We start from the raw sequence: 23,964 nt of genomic DNA on the forward strand, positions 1-23,964 counted from the left end.
TTCAAGTGCAACAAAATAAGTTTCTGGATAATTTTTTTGTGTGTTTTGGATTTAGTTGAGGAGGTAAGAAAAGTTTAAGGCATTATTATTGAGCTAGTCTTAATTAATAGAAAAATATAGTACTATTGTGTTATTAAAATAGTTTGATCAAAGTTGATTAAACTTAAAAATATTTTTAAGATAAAAAATATTAGACCTAAGTAATTATTTTTATAAATTAATTGAAATAAATTATCTAGTTATTTTTTTTGAAAACTTTAAAGTTCTTAAATAACTGTGCAAAGCTAACAAGTTTTAAATTTGTGAAATTTAACAATGTTTGTATATTTAACTTTGTGTCATTTTTTGACAAGTATAAATATACATATTACGAATTTAAAAAATATTTTTTGTCTTCAAGTTTTAAGAGATTATCAAATAAATCCGGTTGAAATTGTTTGTAACACAAACATTAGATGCTTCAAAACTTAAATACAATTAACTTTGAAATTATATCTAATGTAAAATTTTAGACTGTGAAAATTTCGGTTTATTTTATGTGATCATAAACGTGGTATAACTTCGCTCTACTTACAATTTTAGTTACAATTTAATTTGTTTTTGTAGAAACAAATTACGATAATTTTTAGCTTGTAAAGCTTAGTAAATAAATTAAAACAATTTTTTCTTGAATTTGCTGGAGTTAAAGCTAGATTTAGTTTCACTATTTGTTAAGTGTTTGGTTTATTGATAAAATAAACATAACTTTGTTTTTTGACTTATTTCTAAGTAAAAAAAAACATGGAAGTTATTTAAGTCATACAAAATTGTATCTTGAAATCACAATTCGCTGTTACGTCATAATTAACACAATTGTCGTCACAAGTTACAAACCTTCGCTTTCAACTTGAAGTTCAGGACAAACTTTTCCTGCCCCCACAACATCTTGTGTGACAATTTGGCTTCTTTCTCTTTTACCACCAGAACAAGCTCCCCATGACTCCCATTCGACTGCGCAATGGATGCAGGCTGTAAGAAGAACAAATTATTTGTCAATCTGAAAGTTCATTGATATTTTTAAAAGGTAGACAAGTTCACAAATCATACCTTCAGTTTCACTTGTCAGTTCAGGACATTCACTTCCCGCACCAACACTCATGGTCAGTACTTGCTGGCTTCTAACCCTCTCACCATTGGAACAAGCCTCCCATTCAGCCCATCCTACTTCGCAATCGATGCAATCTAGAGAAATACATGAAGTTTATTAAAGCTAAATGTGTTTTGCTGTTAATCCTACTTCGCAATCAACGCAATCTGGAAAAGTATGAGTTTTTGCTATAATTGTTTTAATTTAGACTAAGTAGTGTGTTAAAATAGTGGATATTTTTTTTTGTACAAATAGGTTCTTATTAGCCCTAAATTAATCGCTTTATTGCGTTTACCTTTTCAACCAACAAAAAAATTGAAATAAACTTACAAGAGCTACAAAAAAACTTATTAATATAAAAAACAACTGAATCTACAAATAACAGTGAAACTTTGAAATTAAAACAATTTTGAGTTAATGTTTTTTAAAAGATAACAAAACAATCTACTTTGAACAAAGTTTAGTGTAAAAACAAATTTAAAAATTATATATATATATATTCGCTATAGAAAAAAATTAAAATTTATCAACAGTTCAATAAAATTCAACATTCGAACCTTCGGTTTCAGTTTGGAGATCGGGGCAAGCAGCTCCAGCACCAACCTGCTGAACTGAAACAATTTCGCTTCTTGATCTCTTGTTGTTCGAACATTCATCCCATGATCCCCAGGCAACCACACAGTCAACACAAGCTGCAAGTAGTTGTTTGCAATTAAAATTATACAATTATACTTGTTAAATTTTCCTGACGTAAGTAACAGTTTTAAAGATAATGAAGTAAAAAAGTTGTTTTGGATATTAAGAAATAAGCACAATTAAGAAACAGTGTGAAGTAAAGAAATACTTTTTATTTTTATTTACACTGTAACAATTTTCTTTTTCTTTTCTATGGATAAACACGAATAACCAGTTATAATTTTTTAAAATAATTTTTTGTTTATAGTACTGTAATAAAAACTGTGTCTTCTGTAATTTGTTGTACAATAAAGTTTCTTTTACTATAAAATTGAGAATTTCTACTAATAACGTTTAAATAAAATATATATTTGATAAACACATTTTTTTTGTAATAGTTGTATTATATATACGAAAAGTTCAATATTCTATACTTTTATTTTACGACGCTTTAAAATGCATTTTAATCAAAAACTTAGTGGTTATCTTGTTTACAATGTTCAGACGGATTGTTTATTGTAGATGCCAACTTTAAAACAAACATTCACTTCCTATGTTAATGTAAACATGTCAGTAAACATGTGGTTTCAATCAACTTTTGTCAAAATAAAAGTCTTTTTTAGTAAAAGTATGTTTAAAATCGTTACTAGATTTATAAAACTTGTCTTAAAACTTAATGTTAACTTTGTAATTAAATAATGACGTCTAATAGAAGCACTTGTTTTTAAAGACTTTAAAATGTTTGAAAAAAGCGTATATTGGTTTAGTTTATTGAAAACAGTAACAAAATATTTGTACAAAAACATTTTTAAGCTAAGTTTTATAAAAACGTTCTTTCTTTACCTTAAATTAGATTTATTTATCTATAATAAATTATTAAAAAATGCGTGTTAGTGATAAAGAGATGTATTCTTTATTTAAATCAATACATATGTGTGCATTAATATGTTTTAAATATTTTTATTGTTTTCAAATGATATTTACTAATATTTTAAACAAATAACAATCAAACCTTCTTCTTCAGTTCTGAGTTTTGGACACTGAACACCAGCACCGACCGGTTCCACCTGAATGATTTCAGACCTGTCCCTCATTCCATCTGAACAGGAATTCCAAGGAGCCCACGCTACCACGCAGTCGATACACACTGTTGAATACATTACGTGTAAACTGGGAAAAATTGAAAGTTATAATGAAAGTTTTTACAATTGTTAAGAATATTGAAAATAAATATATAAACACTAGAGTTCTTAAATATTGTTGATTAATTAACTTAGAATGAAGAAACATTAAATAATAAAGCAGCAGTTATTGCTTTGATAGAGCTGTTGATTATGTTACCGTCGGTACCAAATAACCTTACAATAAATATTTTTTTATTGCTTCATCTGAACAGAATGTTTTTTACCAGATTCATACAACAAATGACTTGTTTTTGTCATTTATAATTAGAAATATGCGCATTGAATTTCGAACAACAAACTTTCAGATTCAGATTTGAGTTGAGGACACACTTTTCCGGCTCCTTCGGGCTCCACAGTGATTATTTGAGATCTTGATCTCGTACCTCCTTCGCACTCGTTCCACTCTTCCCAATCAACCTCGCAGTCAATACATACTGTGAATAATAAATAAATATATTAAAATAAATAAATTTGTATATAGTAGTTTTAATTCCATTCTTCCCAATCAACCTTGCAGTCAATATATACTGTGAATAATTAATCAAGTATATATGTTTGTTGTACAATTGAAAAAAATGTTAAACAATCTAACAACTAATACATACTTTGTATAGATATAAATTAATGAGATAAACTAAACATATATATTACTTTTGAGTTTGATTGGCCTCCCAACAAATCTCGCTACCCTATCAATATATGATGAGTTCTTACATAACTTAAACACGCTGATTATAAATTAAACTTTAATCGGTACATAAGCATTAAGATGTTTACAAACATTACAAAACGAAATACGTATTTATTAGTTGTTTTACTTATGATTATTTAACTATCTCAGTTTTTTCTTTGTAGTAGACAACCTTTTTGAAGTTAAGTTAAGTATTTAGTTTTAATAAGTATTTCAACTTTTGTTTTGGTTGAAAAAACAAAAACTTAAAACTTTGTTTCTTTTTTTAGTAAGATTATATATAAATAAAATTAACGAAGTAGTGTTGTTTTGTATATTTAAGATATTAAAAAAAACTAATCAAATATTTAAACATATATTAGTTTTGCTTAAAGAATAGCTGAACATCATTTAAATAACTTATAAAATTAGTGTTTTCAATCATAATGAAGTTTAATATAAATTGATAGATACAATACAACTAATATAATGTTGAGTAACATTTTGAAACAATAATTTGAAAATGATTTTACTAAGAACAAACATATTTTTCTTTATTAAACAAAACTGAAAAATAAATAGTTTGAAAGTTATGTCCACATTCTTAATTTGAACTTAGGCTCTTACAGTTTAGTTATTTAAATTTTTTATGTAAAATTTTCTTATGTTTTTTTATGTTTTAATAGTTTTTAAAAACTAAAAAAAGTAAAAAGTAGTAAAGTCTAGTTTACTAAAAACATTATAAGTTTACAAAAAAGCATCATGTTTTATTCAAGTTAAAACTGTTTTATAACAACAAATATTTAAAGCTGTATTTAAAAATTAATCTAAACCAAGTATAATGTAGGGTCCAACTAATTAAGCCTACATACCTTAATAATTTTTGAATTAATTAATTTGAACTTGACACGAGTGTCAAACTGAATTAAAAGAATGTGGGAAAATATAAACCAGAGGAATTCAAAATGACATGCATCAGTTTTGATTTGTTTTAAGAAGATTGAAGCTCACTATTGCAACTAACTCGTTTCTTTTGTCATACAACTATATTTTGTTTCATACAAGTTATATTAATCGTTTGCTTTCTTACAAAAGTGGTTTTAGTAAAAAGAAATATAAAATTTAATATACTAATCAAAATATTTTTATATATAAGTTATCATACAAAAGATTTTACTGAAACAAGTTTAGATTAATACGTCAAAAGACTTTTAAGTCAGTTGAATTTATAAACAAACAACAAAATGCTTTGTATAAAACTTGCAGCATTATAAATTTATAGCAAACAAAAAAAAAAGTCTTAATAAATAAACTGAAGCCTCCTTAAACCTAAACTACTGATATTTGATATTTCAAAATATTTTCTTAGCTTATTCAGAGATTCAAAGTTTTTGTAAACAATAAATACTTTATCCAAGCAAACTTCGGTATAGAACTTGATACGTGAAATAATCTTACCAGAGATTTATTTACTTTTGTTTAAAACGTAGCATACGCACAATAAAAACATTGTTTGGTGTTTCTTTCAATTTTCTTTTGAAAATTAATAGGTTGGCAATTAAAGTAAATCCTACTATGATCTTTCAGTATGAATGTCTGAGAAATGGAAACAATAAACTGTTTTGTTTCAAGTGGAAACGAAATTATCAAAGTCCATCAATTTGAACAATTTATTATTTAATTTTGGATTGTTTGAGTTAATCAAGCGTTGAGGTGTTAAGTTAGATAAAGTTTTTATTAATGCATCCACTTGTTTCAACGAGTTCCGAAAGTTTTTTGAAGTTTAAACAATGAACGCTATTTGTCAGACTGTCAAGTACTTACTTAAAAAATTATATTCAAAGAACTGGTTCTAATTTTGCAAATAACTAGTTTATAATAAAACTAGTCTAAATCAAAACAAAATAAAGAACGAAATTTTTTTGCTTTGTTTTTATTAAAATTGCTAAAGTAACTTGAAGATTTAACTAACATTTTTTCGAGTATAAACAGGTTATTAAACAAGTTAATTTAATGAAGAGAAGCTTTAATTCTGCAATTTTAAAGTTACCAAGAAAAAAAGATCATTCATATTTTACCTATTATTTAATTATCTTACAAAAAAACTGTTTGTTTTTATTCAGTTTTTAATTTGATGAGAAAAATATGTCAACTTATTCCTATAACATTTTTTTTTCATACAAAAACAATCAAATTTCAAGGAATATTCTTATCTTTATAAACGATTAGACTTCTTCTAAATAGATACTGATAACTATTTGATCATTTAAATTGATATGCTTTTCAAAGAATTTCTTTGTAGATATTGATGTATGAAAAATTAAATTAAGACTTTAACGGGAAATAGATTGTTTGAAAATAATTCAATTTAATTAAGATAACGTTTTAAATTTCTACAACAATACTAAGAAAAATGATGGAATGTTTTTGTTTATCTGTTTTTAACTGTAAATTTTTCTTGGAATTTAAATTTAAACCAAGTTAACAAGTTATCTGTTTTTCAGAAATCGGCTATTTTGAGTCGATAAATCATAAAAGAAGATAAAGGTTTTTATTACAAGTAGTACTACTTGTTTCATGAACTTTGAAGATTAGTTTTAGAATGTTTGTTTATAAAATAGCAACTGTATGATAAATCTTTTTCTAGCTAAAAATGCTTGAAGTATGTAAAAACGATATTAGATAAGCATATACACAGATGATTGATAAATTTTGAGTTCTGGTGGCAAAAAAAAACAAAACAAAAATTGTTATAACTTTAACTAGATTACAATGTTTAAATAATTAAAATGTTGCATTTTTTTTAAACATTATATCTGATAAACTATGTTTTATACTAACTGAATTACCTCAATTAAATTAACCTAAAGACGTTATGGTACATCAACAATGTCGCATCTTAAAGTTTGTAAATTTATTTTCTATAATTGTTTGTTTTTACCAATAAAAAGTCTACAGCAAGAAAATAGTAAAATAAATCGAAATGTAGAAGAATAATAGCTTAACTGAAACTAACAACTTTTATAACATTACAGTTAAAATTGGTTTAAAACATATTTACAAACCACCTTTAGTTTGTTAATGTAGTTAGTTACCATAACAGTAATATCATTACTACTATTTTTTTAACATGATCAATTTAGAGTATTGTATATATTTTTAGTATTTCATATTTACAAGTTTACCTTCAGTTTCTTCTTGCAACTCGGGACACGCATCACCTGCTCCCTGTGACGCAACAGTGACGTATTGACCTCTCCTCCTCGAACCATCGGAACATGACGACCACGACCCCCACTCCACCGAGCAGTGGACACAAACTGGAAAGAAAATTCGTATTGAAGTTTAAATATATCTTGTAAAAATATATCTTCTACGTATAAACCAATATAGTGTGTTGTACTTGGACACAAACTTGAAATTATTGTGAACATTTAACATTTTGCAAAAAAAATATCGTACAAACTCTTGGAATTCAATTTACTTAACAATTATTTTATAAGGTATCTAAACAAGTTCATCTTTTAAAGTAACAAATTGCACATTATATATATATATATATATATTACAAATTATACACATTTCCTACCTTCTCTTTCTTCCTTGAGATCGGGACACTGTTCTCCGGCTCCAACCGGATCGACAACGACCTTCTGGCTCCTGTGCCTCATTCCACCCTCGCACGCGCTCCACTCGTCCCAATCCACCTCGCAATCCACGCAAGCCTCGCTCGAGGGTCCCTCCAACTCCACACACGCTTTCCCCGCCCCCACGGCTTCCTGGGTCACCACTACCTGGCGCTCGCGAGTTCCTTCGTAGCATTCAGACCACTCGGACCACACCGACACGCAATCGAAGCATTCTGTTTGTTAAATTGTAAAATAATATTAATTTTGTTTGTTTGCTTGGCTAATTATTAATGTTAGTGGCTGAAAATTATTTATATTCGTATCTTCTCCAATCGGGTCTTAACTTGTAGATAGATACTTGAATACTTTACTTTAAAAACTGTTTTGCAAGATAGACTCACACTCAAATTATTTGTTACTTCAAAGTAGTAGTTCCCGAAATAAAAGGACCATTAAGGGCGATATCCCCTATTATGTATAAGTTTGATTTTATAATAAAAGTAGGCAATTTTGCTATTAAGAAAGCCTGATTTTAGTTAATGATATAAATCAAAAAATAAGTGTCACTAGTCGTTATAAAATGTTGGTGCTTCTTTTTAAATATACAAAGTTATAAAGCAAATATATGTTAAATCTCCATGGCAACCAGTAAACTGCGCATAGCAACCTTCGGACTCGATCTGCATGACTTCGGGACACTTGATCCCAGCTCCCACAGCTTCAATGACAACCAGTTGGGATCTGACCCTCATGCCCTCACTACATTCACTCCACACTCCCCATCCGAGCTGGCAGTCCACGCAGGCTGTGTGATGTCATAGTTAATACACGTCATAAATAGTTTTCATCATGCATTCTTTTAACTTTTCAGCAGCAGCTATTTATCTTTTTCATTCTTTCATTTCATATTCACTCAGCAGCAACAAGTATATTTGCTTGCAGCAGATTAGCCAATCACATGGTTTAAAATGCCAGCATTTGTTAGCTTTAATTGGCAGCTTAAATTTTCAATTCTTTTTTTTTTAATATTAACTCAGCAGCAAGTACATTATTTGCTTGTAATGCAGTAGATTCAGCTTTAAATATTACAATTTAGGTCTATATTACAATTTAGATTTTTTACAAGTAGTAAATTTCTCGGCATAACATAATATTGTACACTTGCTCAAATAAATTTAGGTTACAAAAGATTAAAGTGTTTTAGTGGCAATCAATTAAAAATCATTCTTTGTTAACAAATTTAATCAAATAGTCATAAATAGTTAATAAAGAAATTTCAAATAAAACTTTATGCACCAAATGTTTTGCTTGGGATGACAAAAACTTAAATTTTATTTATTTAGGTCTTGACAAACAAATAATTAGTAACAATTAGTTTCAGTTTAACAAACCTCAATTAATATTAGAATTAAATATATAAACAGTTTTGTCATGCGTTAAATTTTATGTTAGCAAATAAAGTGACTAAAAGATATATTAAATTGATCAATATGATAACTAAGACATATAATTTTTTATATTATAATTAGAAAAAGAAGTAGGTAGAGAATTTTCATTAGTAGAAGCTTCAGTATATCAGGTGCTCAAAAATTTTCCAGTCAAAAAGTTCGCAACGTTTTGAAACGTACTCAAGTAAAATCATGATGAAATTGACAAAGCAAACATGTAAATGAAATTTGTTCAAAAGAAGTTTTAGTTTTTACACAACTTAACAATTAAGTAAACAAAGTGTTTAACATATATTATGAAAGCTTTTATTTGTTTTACAATACCTAAAAAATAGATAGTACAACAAAAGGTTTCAAAAGAAGAAGAAGTTTAGTAATAGTTAGTACAGTTTACTTTTTTGTACATCACATTCAATTTGTTACATAACGATGTAAACACAATGTAGGTCACGATCTGCGACGTCACATGAACACATTATTGCATCACAATAACAAATTGACATTATCTCATTAAGTGGCAATGTATAGAAATTTGTTTAAGTTTAAAGTTTACAAGAGTTCGTGTTTCATTAGAAGCCGGTTATTGCATGAAAATAATGTTTTTATTTTCAATTATAAGTGCTTCGGAAGTGTTTTGTAGTTTTGTTTAGAATTAAAATTCTGATGATAAAACTATTAATTGTACACTAAACAATTGCAATAAATTTTAAATCTTGTGTTTTACTAGATAGCTTTTTGGACAATTCAAACTGTTCTGTAACTTGAAAATAAAAGTTTAACGACAAACTGTGTAAAAAATTACAAGCAAACTCTGGTTAGCAAATAAAATGTTAGTCAAGTTGCACAATTTTTATTAAACAAATGCTGAGAACATTTTATAAGTATTTTTGCAAATAATTTATCAGCAGCAGAGTAAAATACCCATATCACTTAAGCCTGTTTATAAACTTTAGAGTAGCAATCATTAATCCAAGCAAATTAAAAATTCCCGATCACAATCCTGCCCAATCGAGTTTTCAACTCTTCATACAATCCAAGCAATATGAAGAAAGTTGGGCAAAAATCATTAACAGCCAAATAAACAGCGAGATTCTCAATATTACGTCATTATAAACAGCCAGGCTTTCAGTCGCAACTGTGACGTCATAATACCTTCAAATTCCGATTGTATTTCGGGACACTGCATCCCAGCCCCCACGGTTTCCATGGAGACGTACTGGGATCTGACCCGCTCCCCATCCTTGCATTCTCTCCACGGACCCCAATCAAGCTTGCAGTCCACACAAGCTAATTGGAAAAAAAAAACTTATTTCACCGACGAAAGATTTTTATAAATGGTATCGTTGAAATGAAAAACATGTTATCAAAATAATAGACATAAGTACCAGTCTACACAAGCAAATTGTTCGATGATCAAAAATAAACACAAGTTATATAATTACTATCGATGTAGTACTTTAACAAAACTAACTATTTAACGAAAATATAGTTGTTTTCATGAAGGTTAGCATATTAAAATTGTTGTAATTTACACTTTGTGCACCCATTGATAACAAGTAAATAAATTATACCTTCAATTTGAGCGGGTTCGGGTTCAGGACATGCTGACCCCCCATTGAAGGGTTCTTTTGTGATAACCTGGTTCCTCGTCCTACTTCCGTCAGAACAAGAGCTCCATTCTCCCCATCCCATCTCACAGTTTGCGCATTCTATTGACAAGTTGTACAAAATATGAAAGTATGTTGATGCATTAAGTTTTAATAAAGTTTGTTTAAAATTAGTTTGCACCTTCCTAAATGATTACAGTCAATAGTTATCATAGTTTTTACATTCTACAAAAAATAAGTGAAGAAAACGTTTTAACATGTAAAAAGTTGTAAGTGTATATAGAAAATTCAAAGAATCAATTAAGTCTTTGTTTAGTCGTAAACAAGTCCCGCAAATACATTTCCATTTCATACAAACAAACTTCTACAGTTTGTTGGTCTTATACAATATTACTTCATGTAACAAACACACAACAAACTTATGTTGTATATAAATATTCATTATTCTTACTTCTAAAGTAAGCACAATAAACCTTATACATATGTATTTTAATTATTCTTACCTCTAGTAGTTGTTGTAAGAGGTTCACACTCCTTCCCACCTCCAATCTTCTCTTGTGCAATAGACTCAGCTGAAAAAAAACATTGAAAAAGTTTTCTAAGTGTCCGAGGCTCAAAACAAGTTATTTACTCTTAATTGCTGAGAAATAACAAATAATTCTTTACATTCAGTTCTTTTAACGATGCTAATTATACAAAAAAAAAAATAAAAAAACTTTTAAAAACAAGCTTATAAATAGTTTAAAATAAATTTATAAAAACTTACTGATAGTCTGAAGATTGGTCTCAGGATCACATGAACTTTCTGATACGCTCTTTACACAATCCACACATGGGTCCTGTGAATAATATTTACACATGTATATACTCATTCAATATTGTATTAAGTTCAAATCTATTTAAATTACAATAACATAATTATAAAATCAAAAAAATCAAAAAAAAATTGTCACGATAATAGTTTTGTTACAATTGTAATAAGCAAAAGTTTGCTTACTAACAAAACTCCTTAAATGACAGTTGTAGAAAAGTTACAATTAAAAAACAATCTTTTCTCAAAGATATCAATAAGACTTAAATACAAAACGCTTCAGATGAAAAATTTTAGAAACCTGCAGTTTAATTTTTATTTTTCTACAACACATACAACAATCATTCGTTTTATAATTTATGCTTGAAAAACAAAATAAAAACAAACGAATTCAGTGTTGAGTTCCCTGCAAGCTTCTCCTCCTCCGAACGCCTCCTGCGCCACATACTCGCTCCTCCTCCTCTCTGACCCTTTACCTCCCGGGTAACACTCTCCCCAGGGTCCCCACTCGATGTCGCAGTTCGCGCAGTCAACCGTGTCGATTTTCATGCGGTCAGGGCATTTCTCCCCGTGCTGGTTGGGCTGACTCACGACCACTTGGTGGCGCTTGTTCTCGTTGTTCTTGCACCCCTCGAACTCCGACCATCCCAGCTGGCAGTCAATGCACTCTGTTATGACGTCATAGTGATTATAAAGTTGTGACGTCATATTAAAAAGTCGCACTGTGATGTCATAGCGTTCACCAAAAATGTCATTGTAACTATATATTAGAAAATAAGTTCTGACATTGTTAAGTCAAAACGGCGGTTTGGAATCAATATAAGAAAGTTAAATGGACCAAGTATTTTTTTAATCTACTTAGTTGGATTTTGTTAATAGGTTGTTTGTGTTTCGAATAGATTATTAGCAATACTTGATAGCATTACAACCCAAGATATATACATTCTAGTTGTGTGATGAATTAAAATATAGGTTTTTTAAAAATATTTGGCTTAATTTAAGAAAAAGATTAAGTTTTCATACAAATTTTGCAAACACTTAGGTAAAAATACTGTTTAAAGCTTGTTTTTTACAAACTTGTTGTTTTTTAACTGTCTTAAAAAGCTTTTGTGATGTTAACCAACTACTGAAAACTTTAAGTTGAAAGCAGAGTGTTTTTGAAAAAAGGTATTGTAATTAAAACAACCTTGACAAAATTTTGCACGTTTTATAAAAGCAGCAAATAAATTAAGTTTGGAGTTTTAATGCATTTCTGAAGATTTACATCTAATCAAATTAAGTGTGTCATTGTAAAAAATAGTAACTTATGAGAAACGAAAATGTTTTGAACTTAATGTTTTCTAGCAGCGCTATAATAAAAAAAAAGCAAAACACTTTTACTTTGTTACAATAAAACAACAGTCTTATACTTTTTAATTAATTTATCGTAGACATAATATATTTTATGGTAAAGTTGAAGTTTTAATGAAACTAATCCAACAGTATCTACTTTAAGTACAATAGTTAATTTAAACTTTTTTTTTGACCGTTGAGAAATATTAAAAGAAAGTTTTATTTATTTAAAACTTAAAATAAAGATAGATAAAAGTAAAGAAATAATTGAAACACCAAAAACGTAAAAACTGTTAGTTTAGCGTCAAATGTCTCAAGCCTTTAAACTTACTTGTGAACATTAAAGCACATAAAATTTGATATAAACTTTTCGGTGGGCTCTCTGAAATGCTAGTTAACAATTCTACTCACTTTTTTCATTAGAAAATCAAATCATGTTACTTATCAACAATATTTTAATTCCTTATGATTTGTAGGCATATAAATAGCTAGTTTGAAAATTAAAAATTGTAAATAATTTTTTTGTTAGTTCTTTAAAACTATGGGGAAAGTTGGTATTATTTAAAACAAACAAACCTTCTTTTGGACCCTCCAAAACAGCGGGGCAGGGTTTACCGGCCCCCGCACTCATGGTTACTATGGTAACAGCCTGGGTGGTGTACCCGAACACGCACGGTCCCCATTCTCCGTAAGCGATCTCGCAATCGACTGGCTCTGTGACGTAATAATGTTGATGTTACAAAAAATATATGTACGTAATTATAAATATTTTGATGATCAGTATCACACAATTTGCTGTTTCCGAAAACGTTGTGAACAAATTTATAAAAAAAAACTTTCACGCCTTAAAGTTAATAAACTGAATGGAATAAAATTACAATTTGTACTTTGAAAGCGGGTTCACAAAAAATATTTGTGAATCTTTGAAATAATCTCATCAACTAGATATCTCAAAAATTTGTATAGTTTTATGCTTATATTTACATTTTGAAAAATATGTTTAATGAAATCCACCTCTGTCCTATATCACTTTAAATTGAAAAATAACAAAAGAAAACGTACTCATAGTTGCACCTGCATTAACGAAATTGAGTTTAAAATAACAATATTTCAACACTTGAAAACAAATCAAAGAAATACTTTCGTGATGACTTATATCTTTCATGAAGTGTGTGAAAACTATTTATAGGTATAAAAAGACTTAATTGTTCTTAATCGCTTTGATTTGGACAACAATAAAGTCTAATTACTGTTTGTTGTTAAATAGCATAAATACCATCACGATTATTGTAAATACTCGAGATTATAATATTTTTACTTTGAAAAGAGCAATTAAAAGAAATCAGTCAAAACAAACGACTTGGGTGGTATTTTATTTGTTTTAAAACTAAACATAAACAGGATTGAATACTAGTTTGAAAAATGATATAGGCTCGTCATGGCCTCCGAAATAAATTAGTTGTAGTTGGAAATTTAAAGTCCGAAATTAAAATGGGAATAAAATAAATAATAACAGGTTTGATCACTCATAAAAGTTTTGTTGGTATAATTTTAAATTTAAACCCAAATAGACTTTGTAGTTTTAGTGTAATAACCTAAAGTCTATCTTTTTTTAAGAGACTTTTGTCAACTTTAGGTGAAATTTTTTTTTGTAAAAACTAAATTAAAGGTCTATTATTCAGCATTAGATTAAATTGTTTGTTTTAACTCTGTTTGGAAGTTAAATAGCACACGGAATGTAAGTTTCAATTTTTTACAAAGAAAATAGTGAGAAGTAAAATTAAACTTGTGATTTCAAAAACTATATATACATATGCATAATAAATAATACACTTTACAATTTGTTGTGGAATTTGCGGTTGACGTGCAACATAGGATAAGTGCACTTTATACTTGGGAATTATGAGGATTTAATAATAAGTCTGCGTGCGTGAATATTATAGAAGATGTTTCACAAAACTTTTTATCTTAATTGTAAAATTACTTGTTTAGATTATTGAAAAAATTCTAAGTTTCTAGAAAGTATGAGTTATGTCTGTGGTTATTCATTTTTATATTTAGAACCATACATGTTTAAAAAATGTTTCAAACGTATACAGCGTTCTAAAATATAAACATTTTAAAGAAAAATTTGACTATATACGTATATACTCGTTGTTAGTAAAAAACCTAACAAATTAAGTCTGAAAAATTTCAATTGTACCCCCATTAGTTATTATTTTTTGATTTGTTAAACAGGTTTCTTGGTAAGCCGTATTTAGATTATGTTTGTTTTGTTAAGATTATTGAAAATAGTTGTCATATAGAGTTAAAATAAGCCAAAGTCAGTATATGCTGTAATTATTAGTTTATCAATAATAGACCATATACATTTTAATAAGTTATTAAACTTATAATACGTGCAACCCTTTATAAAAAATAGAGAAATATTAATCTTCAATATTCATGTGTATTCTCCATGATTTTTGTTCTATGTTGTGTCTGAAAAACTTAACTGTAACAAACTTAATTTTTAATTAAGTGAATAATTGAAACTAACCACAATTTCAGTTGATTAGTTTTTCAAAAAAAAAAAAAAACTGAATTCAAATCATACCAACTCTCTTTATACTCATTACTGATGAATTTTAACAAAGTAATCCAGCTATCAATCATTAAACTACTCACAAATCGACTTTTGTTCCCAGTAAATCAACTATTTTAAATTGATCATGTTGAAGTTTTTAAAGATATAAACATCCATCAATTAAAATCATACAACTTTTACTTATCAATTGAAAAGAAATAGCTTAATGACAGCTGCATCTCATTAAGTCTTATCTGAAACAAAGATCTTTTGAAATCCAATAATTGCTGTGAGTTAAATGGAAATGACAAGGTGTACATTAAGTGCTGGTAGTCTAGACTTTCAACAATTATTACAATGGAATTGTTTGATGTAACAACCGTGGAATTATCAGATGCGCTTAAACATACTTTGGAAATTGTTGCTGAAAATGCATGCTTGAAATTTCAGTTTAAAAGAAAATTGCTTAATTTGCTACTAAGAGTCATTTAATTTAGCTTGTATCAAAGTATACTACAAATTTTAATTATGGAGCACAAAATACAACAAATAAAATATGCTGCATTTATCAACGCAATTCAGAACTTAAAAATAAGTTATTACGTTTTATTAACTGTTCCAAACAGAAAAGCACTAATTAAAAAAACTCGGCATTCCAACAACTGAATTTCTTTGTTAACACTGAAATTAACAATAAAGTTTTCAAAAGAAGTCTAGACCAAGTTTTAAAAACACAAAAGACTTGTTTGACGCTTAAGTAATTATATATATATTTATAATAAAAAAAAAAACAACTTATTTTCAAATCGTTTACTTAGTTTCAATGCTTTGTGCATCTCCTTAGAACGAAACAAAGAACAAAGTAAGATTTTTAAAGAATTACACAAAAAACACATTGTGACGTTTCAACTAAAATTCAATAATTTTAGTCAGCCTATTTTAAAAACAACTATATATATACATATATATATATATATTGTTGGAATACTTTAGTTTAGTTTGCTGCATTTAAGCTGGTATGAAACAAGTGTTGAACTTATGGGTTTTTCGTATTTAAAAAATGATCTTGTAAATAACAGTTAGTTGCATCATACTTTTTGAAAAAATTACAAGCCGTAGATTAAGATGGTTATAAAAAAATTCCCTTAAATAAAAAGTTCCAACAAAAGTCCTGTAGATACTTACTTTTGCACATAACAACCCACCAAGCTAAAGATTACGAAATATTTAAGCGAAAATCTACGAAGCTTCCGTATAAATGTTACATTAGGTTGCCTGAGGTGCTATTTGTTGCTAAGTAACCACTTGTTGTTGTTAAGCACTCATATTACCAAGTATCAATGTCAAACATATTGAACGTTCTTAACTCTTTGATTTCAACTTTCGGTATGTGAAAAATAAAAGAAGTCTTTTGAAGTAGATAGTTTGCTGCCAGAGTTTTATACATTGAAAAAAATTATATTGAAATAAATTTAATATTAGTACCGAACATTACTTAGATTTTTACTAAAGACTTTAAAAATTCAGCAGTAAGAAATTATAGTTTTGAGTTTATGCCATGAAATCTTGAAAATACAGCTGACGAAAAATAATGACATCCAGCTTAATAACTTTATTTCCAAGTAGTGAAAAGTACAACTTTATGTTAAGAAATTAACAACATAGACCGCTGCTCAATTAAACACGTGTTATTAAAAATTCAAAGGTTGGTACAATTGCTGTTTTATCAAAAGACATCCAAAAAACCTTGTAAAAATTTAAAGACCAGTGTATTTTGCTGAACATAGCTGTAAATTTAACAGGTTTTTATAACTATTTTACAAGAACAATTTACGTAATCTTTTATTGCAAGCAAGTGTCGTAAAATCTCATCAAAGTTTTGAAATTCTTATATACACACATGTCATTTACTTCTTTCTACTAAGTTTCAAACACAATTATACAATTACATTTTTTTTGTGAATTATAAAAATTTGCTTTATTTTTTATTAGTGGTAAAATTTTTAAAAGTTTCTGTTATGCAACACTTGAAAGTTATCACTAAAAGTAAAAAAACTAGCTTAAATTCAAACACAGAACATTATCAAGTATTAAAAAACTTTCAACTAGTTTTTAGAATGCTTTTTTTTGTTTTAATTAATGGAATGATGCAAGAAGACAAATACTAAACTTTTTGATTATTTCCATATATATTTTATAATTAAAAAAAAATTCGATTTTATTGAACCATTAATTACAGAGTCCACGTAAAATCAACACATTATACATTTTTTTAACCTAACACTTAAGTATGTTTTGTAGATAAAATATATGCAATTGGATGAAAAAATAAACTAATTTAATCAATATTAACTAAATTAAATATATTACCCCCAAACTTATCAGTTATTTTGGGTTAAATTTGATTAATATTAAACTAATGTTAGTCACATAATCAAAATCACAGGCATATTTAAAATAAAATTTTATTAAATGTAAGTAAAGAAAGTGTTGAGTCGAAAATTCGAAGTTTGTAGTTATTATAACAAATATAACAAAGATATATTGTAGGGGTATTAAAAAAGTTTCATTTACAAAATTGTATGATTTTACGAAAGCCACAGTGAAATTGTATGATGCCAGCAAGTATTGAGAAGGATTATTCATACTTAAAAAGATTTTTGTATTAATTATTGGGATTATCTGTCTAAGTATTCGAAAACCTTCTACGAGGGTGGGATATATGGGATGCACTGGTGAAATTTCCAGCATTCATCATGAGTTTTGGTGGTAAACTAACTTGTTTCAATATTTTTGATATACGTACTTACTTACATAAAGAGTTTATGTTTAAAAGATATAAACAATTAAGTGTTTACTTTTATATCAAGTTTCAAGAAGTATAAAAAGTAGATAGTTTTTTAGACTTAGCCTTGTTATACATCAAATTATATTAGAAGGGTATTTTATCACCCATAAAATTTTTTCTAAAGTCTCTTAACGAATTTCAATCCGTATCAATAAACTTCAGCTGTTATTTTATGTCAAAACACGTTTTGTATTGTTTAAAAAGTTTAGAGGTTAATAAGTTTTTGCTTAAAAATTAAAACAAAAGACATGAATGAACAAAGTTAAGGGATGATTGAAACTAACCCTTCAACGAATTAAAGCATTGAGAAAATAAGACCAACTATGTTGAAAACAAAACAAACCTTCAACACAGATGGGCTCCCCATCAACGAAGGGCGACCACGTGGTGTCGCCCCTGCACTGAACCTCCGTGGTACCATCTAACACGTGACCACTGTTGCAAACGAACTTGCAAACCGAGTCCAGCTTGCTGCCGTCACTGCACTCTATTATGCCGTTTGTGAGTCCCGTTGGCAGGTTGATGTCGTCGCTACACAAGATCTCTGTTTGTTATTTATTTATTTGTAGTATTTTATATATAAATCGAATTTAAAATATTTAAAACTAGAAGAAAAGATCGATATTTAGAACTTTTAAGAATTCATTATGTGTTTTTTTTTTGTTTTTAACAAAATATAACTTTGTATATGTTTACCGACACTAATTTCTATTTCTACATGAATTATAACTTTTCAATAAAAGGAATGTTTTCTTAGCAAAAATTCAATCGTATTTTGCAGCTTGATTTAAAAAAAATGTTTATCAACATGTTTTGATGAACTTTTATTCTTTATCACTTTAATACTAGTAAATGATTATAAGATGATGTATTAGACTACATTGTTCAAAATTAAACTATTTGGTTATTTAGTTAATTTTTTATTTGTCAAAATCGTAAGTTTCGATATGTCTTTTGGTAACCTTTTTATTAGTAAACTTTATTTTTGACAAGATTTATTACACTCTTACGTTGGCGAATAATCACCTTGAAGTGAAAAAATATAATAGAAATTTAAATCAAAAACAGTTGCAGCTCAAAGATTATCAACTGTTTTGTTATTAACTTATTAAAATAACTCTTAAATATAATTGTAAAAACTAAATATGTTAAACAACTGTGGTATAGTGCATACAAATTTACTTATTTTGTTCTTACACTTTTTTTATAACTGTTCAGTGAACATAGGTTCAAAGAAGTTTAGAAATTCATTTTGGGTTAAAACATTGTTTTATTGAATGAAATGCATAAAATACATACAATTAAACTACAGTTTTAAATGAACAAAAAAACTTATAAAATTCCTGATTTTTTGGTAAAATCTAATACTTGTTTGGAGTTGTTTATTTAAACAGCTTTAAAGATATAAATAAAAAAAAAACTAGAAAGAGAAGTAGTTGAAACTCCAGTTTTCAAATATACAATTTCACCTGTACAAACTTGACATTAATCCCATTAAAACTAAAAGAATATTAACAATCTCTCTTGCAATATAACTAGAAATTTTTTGAGCTAATCAAATAGATTAATATAATTTAAATTGCCAGTTTTAACCATCGCATTGTCATTAAGTGAACCACTACATAGAAATTTGGCAAAATGTTTAAGCGAATAGTTTCGCCAGATACCAACCTCTTTTATTGTGGTTGCATATTACTTGATAATTTGCCAAATGTTTTATTTCGAAAATTTGTAAAATTCTTTGTTTTGAAGTTTGTTTATAAAGATTAAAAAACTTACAACAGGCAACATCTGATAGTTAAAAAATGTATTTATGCTAAATTTAAAATCGCTTTATACTTATAAAGTTTCTAAAAATCAAGTTCCTCTGTAAACTGAAACAACCTGAAATAAAAGTTTAGATATAATGTTTTATAGATAATTTTTCAAACCTAGATAAATTTATTATTAGTTAAAGTACTTATCAAGAGCTACAAATATACTGCTTGATCCTTGTAGTTTTAAAAATTATGAGTTTTAGCTACCATACAGAAATTTAGCAGGTAAAGTATCTTGTTAGGATTGTTCATTAAGTAAACAAATTGAAATACAATATTAATCACCTACACCAAAAACCTTACCTACAACTAATGTATAATCTAAGACAATTCGTTTCAGCTGAAATATAACTGTCGAAACTAATACCAGTATATTTTCATTTAGATTTTTAAGTGTCTGACAAAAAATGTATGGTTTTTAAATTTATATTAATATAAAAAATCGTACTGAAAAACAGTAAAATAAATGTTTATCTAATGGGTATAAATGTCTTTATTATGACAGTTTTTACTATTCTTTGACAAACTAATGTGTGCTGAAATATATTCAAAAAGAATTAACTTGAAAATATAATTTTGGTAGATCAAAAAATCTTCAATTTCCGATATACGGTATTTTAAAGTTGGGGATAAAATGTTTTTTTGAAAATTAATTACACTAAAACACTGAATATGTTTTAATTTTTTTTATAAAGTCGCACGTGTAGATAATGGGTATACAATCCTCTTATCTTTGTCTGATTCTTGACACTTTCTGCTAAATTCGCTGATAAAAATTGAACAGATGTTAAAAGGTGATTTTAAATGTTGAAAGATAATTTGTTCCAGATTTATCTGACATTAACTTAAATTCACATTTGCAAATTGTCCATTAAGTAAATTGCGGTCTCTTCCTACTAAACCACAAATTCACTATAATTTGCATGTTTTAACATTTTAAAAGTTATCAGATATAATGTTATATTTCAAAGCCGTCATGACATTATAGCATTTAGAGCAATTAAATGTGGTAAAAAATAAATGATAAATGTTCTAAATCACTGCTCCCTAAAGTATTTTGCATACCCTAAAACGACCGTGCGAGTGTTATTAAGTGAATAATTACAATAATTGGTAATTAATTTATTTGTAATTACAATAATTTTAAGTACCAGTAACTATCAATTTAAGTTATAATCCATAGATTTATCAATTAAGGTAAAATTTAGGTAAATGTAAATTGTAATTACACTAATTTTATAAAAAGAAATTACTTTGTAAAACCAAATATCCATTAAGTAGATATGTTTAACAACAAACGTACAATTCACAAACTAATTTTGATATCTCTGATGGGAATTGAAATTGTAAACAACTATTAAATTGTTCCTATAAATTCTTTTATCTGAGTTGTAGTTAAAACTAGAGAGTTTTAAAACTAAAGGTGTAAAATAAAGCAGAACCTTGTATAAGTTACACTGAGGTTAATACTTAACTTAAAGTTGATAAGTTTTAATCATCGTATTCTTAGTACAATGCAATAATTAAAGGTAAAATTCAAGTAATTTAGAATATTGGCATAATGTAATTTAATAGGCTTGTCAAACAGATTATTAGAATAATTGTGGTATTTACTTTTAAACTTTTTACGCTTTTTATTAAATACATAAGAGTACAGTAAGATTTAAGTTATCATAGAACAGTTATCTAAATTTAATTTAATTTAGTATTTAACCAACACCCACTGCTTAGTTATTATAATGAGTAGGAGTAAAATTTTTAGAGTAATGCAGGTTTTTAAAAGTATTACTATTTTAGAACTCTGTATATCTAAAAAGAGTAAAAAAATCAAAAATAAGAATAATTTCAAGCCTAAGAGTAAAATTAGCAAAAATAAGTATAATTTAAAGCTTACATATAGATAACTTTATATCGTCTATTAACTACAATCGCATAAAAATTAGCTTAGATCTAAGTCCTAAATAAAATTATTTTAAGCAAGTCTGTACAATTCATAACGAGATAAAGCGTTTCATATCTTTTATCTACAAATAAAGTAATTAAATGCATTTTCTTTCTTGAAAGCGCTTCAAGCATACATAAAAAAGCTAGTTTTGTTTATTTTATCTTTTATATGTACATGCAGACTTTCGAAGATCAACGAAGCAAACTTTCATGGGGATTAAAAATCATTCGATCAGCTTTATAGCAATAAAACGCGCATTGCAGCAGAACAATAGATTAGAAAGCTGCACACGTCACTTGTTTATTGAAATTTGCTGTAAATCACACAAAAGCAGTTAAAATGCCGACACTTTTATTGCTTTTTGGTTTATCGTGCAAATACTGGAATTTGTGGCTTATCGCACGAAGCATGGTAAAAGCAAAAGCCTGGTTTTTACTTAAGTTATTCGGAGTCGGTAGTTTCAGCGCATAACTGAAAAATGTTCGGATATAAGTATTTAGCAAATAAGCTTTTAATTCATGCTTTTTTTTTATATTTTTCATGTTAAAGCAAATGCGAAAACTCACTCGTTTTAAAATTATGACCTACAAAGTATAAAATAAAAGCCCGAAGTAGCTAAAAAGTCGATTTATCTGAAACCACCGACTCCTACTTTCATGACGTGTATGACGTCACAACTAACCGATACACTTGGGCGGTTTGTGGCTCCACCTCCCGCTTCCCTTGCACTTGGACTTCGCCTTCCCCTCCAGCTCGTAACCCTCGTCGCACTTGGACTTGCAGGTCGATCCAATGTAGTGTCTGTCCGAGCACTTGGTGGCGCCGTTCTGCGGTGGCGGGAAGTTTCCGCACGAGGGAGGTAGATCGCCCCTGCCCGAGGTCACTGAACCGTAGCGTGTGATTAGTCAAGCGTGTCGTGTTGTCACGTGGTTTAAAAACTGACCGTTTTGGGGAAAAGTTTTAGATGTCATTTAACTGTTTTTAAAACTTTTTTTAATAAAAAGAAAAAGTTAATGAAAAAACGACTAAAACTTGCATGGTGTTTTTTATTCTTAAATAAAACTTTTGATTATTTGTTGTTGGGCAGAAATTTTTGAGAATGGTCAGTTTTTTAATCACGTGATTAAACTGCAGTTGCAAATCAACAATCATCGATACATACGTCATAATAAGCTTTAGATAAGCAAATGCAGTGCTGCCTTAAAGTTACATGCTGCAATTTATTTTGTAAAATTCTGTAAAAAGATAAATTTTAAGTTTTCGTACAAATTTGAAACTTTAATGACATATGAAAAATTTAATACACTGTACATTGGCTGTGAAAAGTTCTCACTCATATAATACAAATTTAACCAAGCAAATTTAGCTTTTGAGCTTCGCCGAAGCAAAAATAAATCAACAAAGTATCAAAGCATTGCTATCATACAATAATAATAAAATCATGCAAAAGCAAATCATTATAAGCAGCTTTTATCGAAGTAGATAAAATAATGTTTAAAAAATTATAAAGTTAAATTAAACTTTGGAACTGAGTTAAATACTTGTTACAACTGGAATTAACTGTCTTAGTTTACACTACTTCTAACCGAAGTACTTTAACTTATCTAATACTTTTTACTGAATTCTAAAGTTATTCAAAATTGTGGTCGTCAATTGTTCTTCCATTGTTTGTGTTTATTTACATTAAACAACCTTGAAATGAATTCTAAGAAAGTTGTTACAAAACCTCTTTGTTGCATTTCAATTCAACTCAATCTTAGCAAATAAAAGTATTCTTTTATATTTTAATAAAATGATGTGCAAACAAACTTCATACGCGCTTAATCTCTGCAAATTTACTTTTTAAAGTTTTTCCAACACCTGTAAATTACGTAAACAGTGTTGACACAACAAAAAATGGCCCTGCTTTCGAGAATAAAAAGCCACATTAGTCCAATCAGAGCCAATTAAGTTTTCCCGCCACAAGTTTCAGCGTGTGGAATTTGAAGATGGAATGCAGCATAGTTGCCACGTGGATATAAAGTGAAAATTTTACTTTAAAAGCTTGTTTGCACCAACTTAAAAGCAAAAGTTTGGAAGTATAGTTTAGTTTGAAATAAATCTTAAATCAAAACCCTGTTTTCATAGAACAAATTTATCAGTTTTAATTCTATCACATTCTGATAAACAAACTTATTTCGTGAAAATACTTCAACAGTGATAACTAAAACTTTATCTGATAAGCTTACGGGTAATTTTAACTTTTAATGATTTGCCTATTGAGTGACTTAACAATCAAGTTTTTGTATCTTTTGAAATTTTCAACT

The 23,964-nt window shown here is 28.0% G+C and overlaps 1 protein-coding gene across 4 annotated transcripts in view; it reads right to left on the reverse strand.

The window, feature by feature from the left end:
• The window catches only part of LOC145849146 (uncharacterized), a 52,614-nt gene that overhangs the window by 18,130 nt on the left and 10,520 nt on the right, over window positions 1–23,964 (reverse strand). For 3 of the 4 annotated variants that reach the window (XM_082954247.1, XM_082954245.1, XM_082954244.1), the window contains exons 11-25: window positions 18,240–18,440; window positions 13,059–13,196; window positions 11,538–11,818; window positions 11,106–11,178; window positions 10,843–10,911; window positions 10,304–10,441; window positions 9,885–10,019; window positions 7,952–8,089; window positions 7,245–7,517; window positions 6,841–6,975; window positions 3,285–3,419; window positions 2,814–2,948; window positions 1,684–1,818; window positions 1,087–1,221; window positions 874–1,008 (exon numbers count right to left, since the gene is read on the reverse strand). In XM_082954247.1, coding sequence (XP_082810373.1) covers window positions 874–1,008; window positions 1,087–1,221; window positions 1,684–1,818; window positions 2,814–2,948; window positions 3,285–3,419; window positions 6,841–6,975; window positions 7,245–7,517; window positions 7,952–8,089; window positions 9,885–10,019; window positions 10,304–10,441; window positions 10,843–10,911; window positions 11,106–11,178; window positions 11,538–11,818; window positions 13,059–13,196; window positions 18,240–18,440 — 2,256 coding nt within the window. The remainder of the gene's footprint in view (window positions 1–873; window positions 1,009–1,086; window positions 1,222–1,683; window positions 1,819–2,813; window positions 2,949–3,284; window positions 3,420–6,840; window positions 6,976–7,244; window positions 7,518–7,951; window positions 8,090–9,884; window positions 10,020–10,303; window positions 10,442–10,842; window positions 10,912–11,105; window positions 11,179–11,537; window positions 11,819–13,058; window positions 13,197–18,239; window positions 18,441–23,964) is intronic. The other variant, XM_082954246.1, reaches the window with a different exon arrangement.

Source organism: Thalia democratica, chromosome 1, assembly GCF_965202585.1.
Source record: "Thalia democratica chromosome 1, ktThaDemo2.hap1.1, whole genome shotgun sequence".
In the NCBI taxonomy this organism is placed as follows: domain Eukaryota; kingdom Metazoa; phylum Chordata; class Thaliacea; order Salpida; family Salpidae; genus Thalia; species Thalia democratica.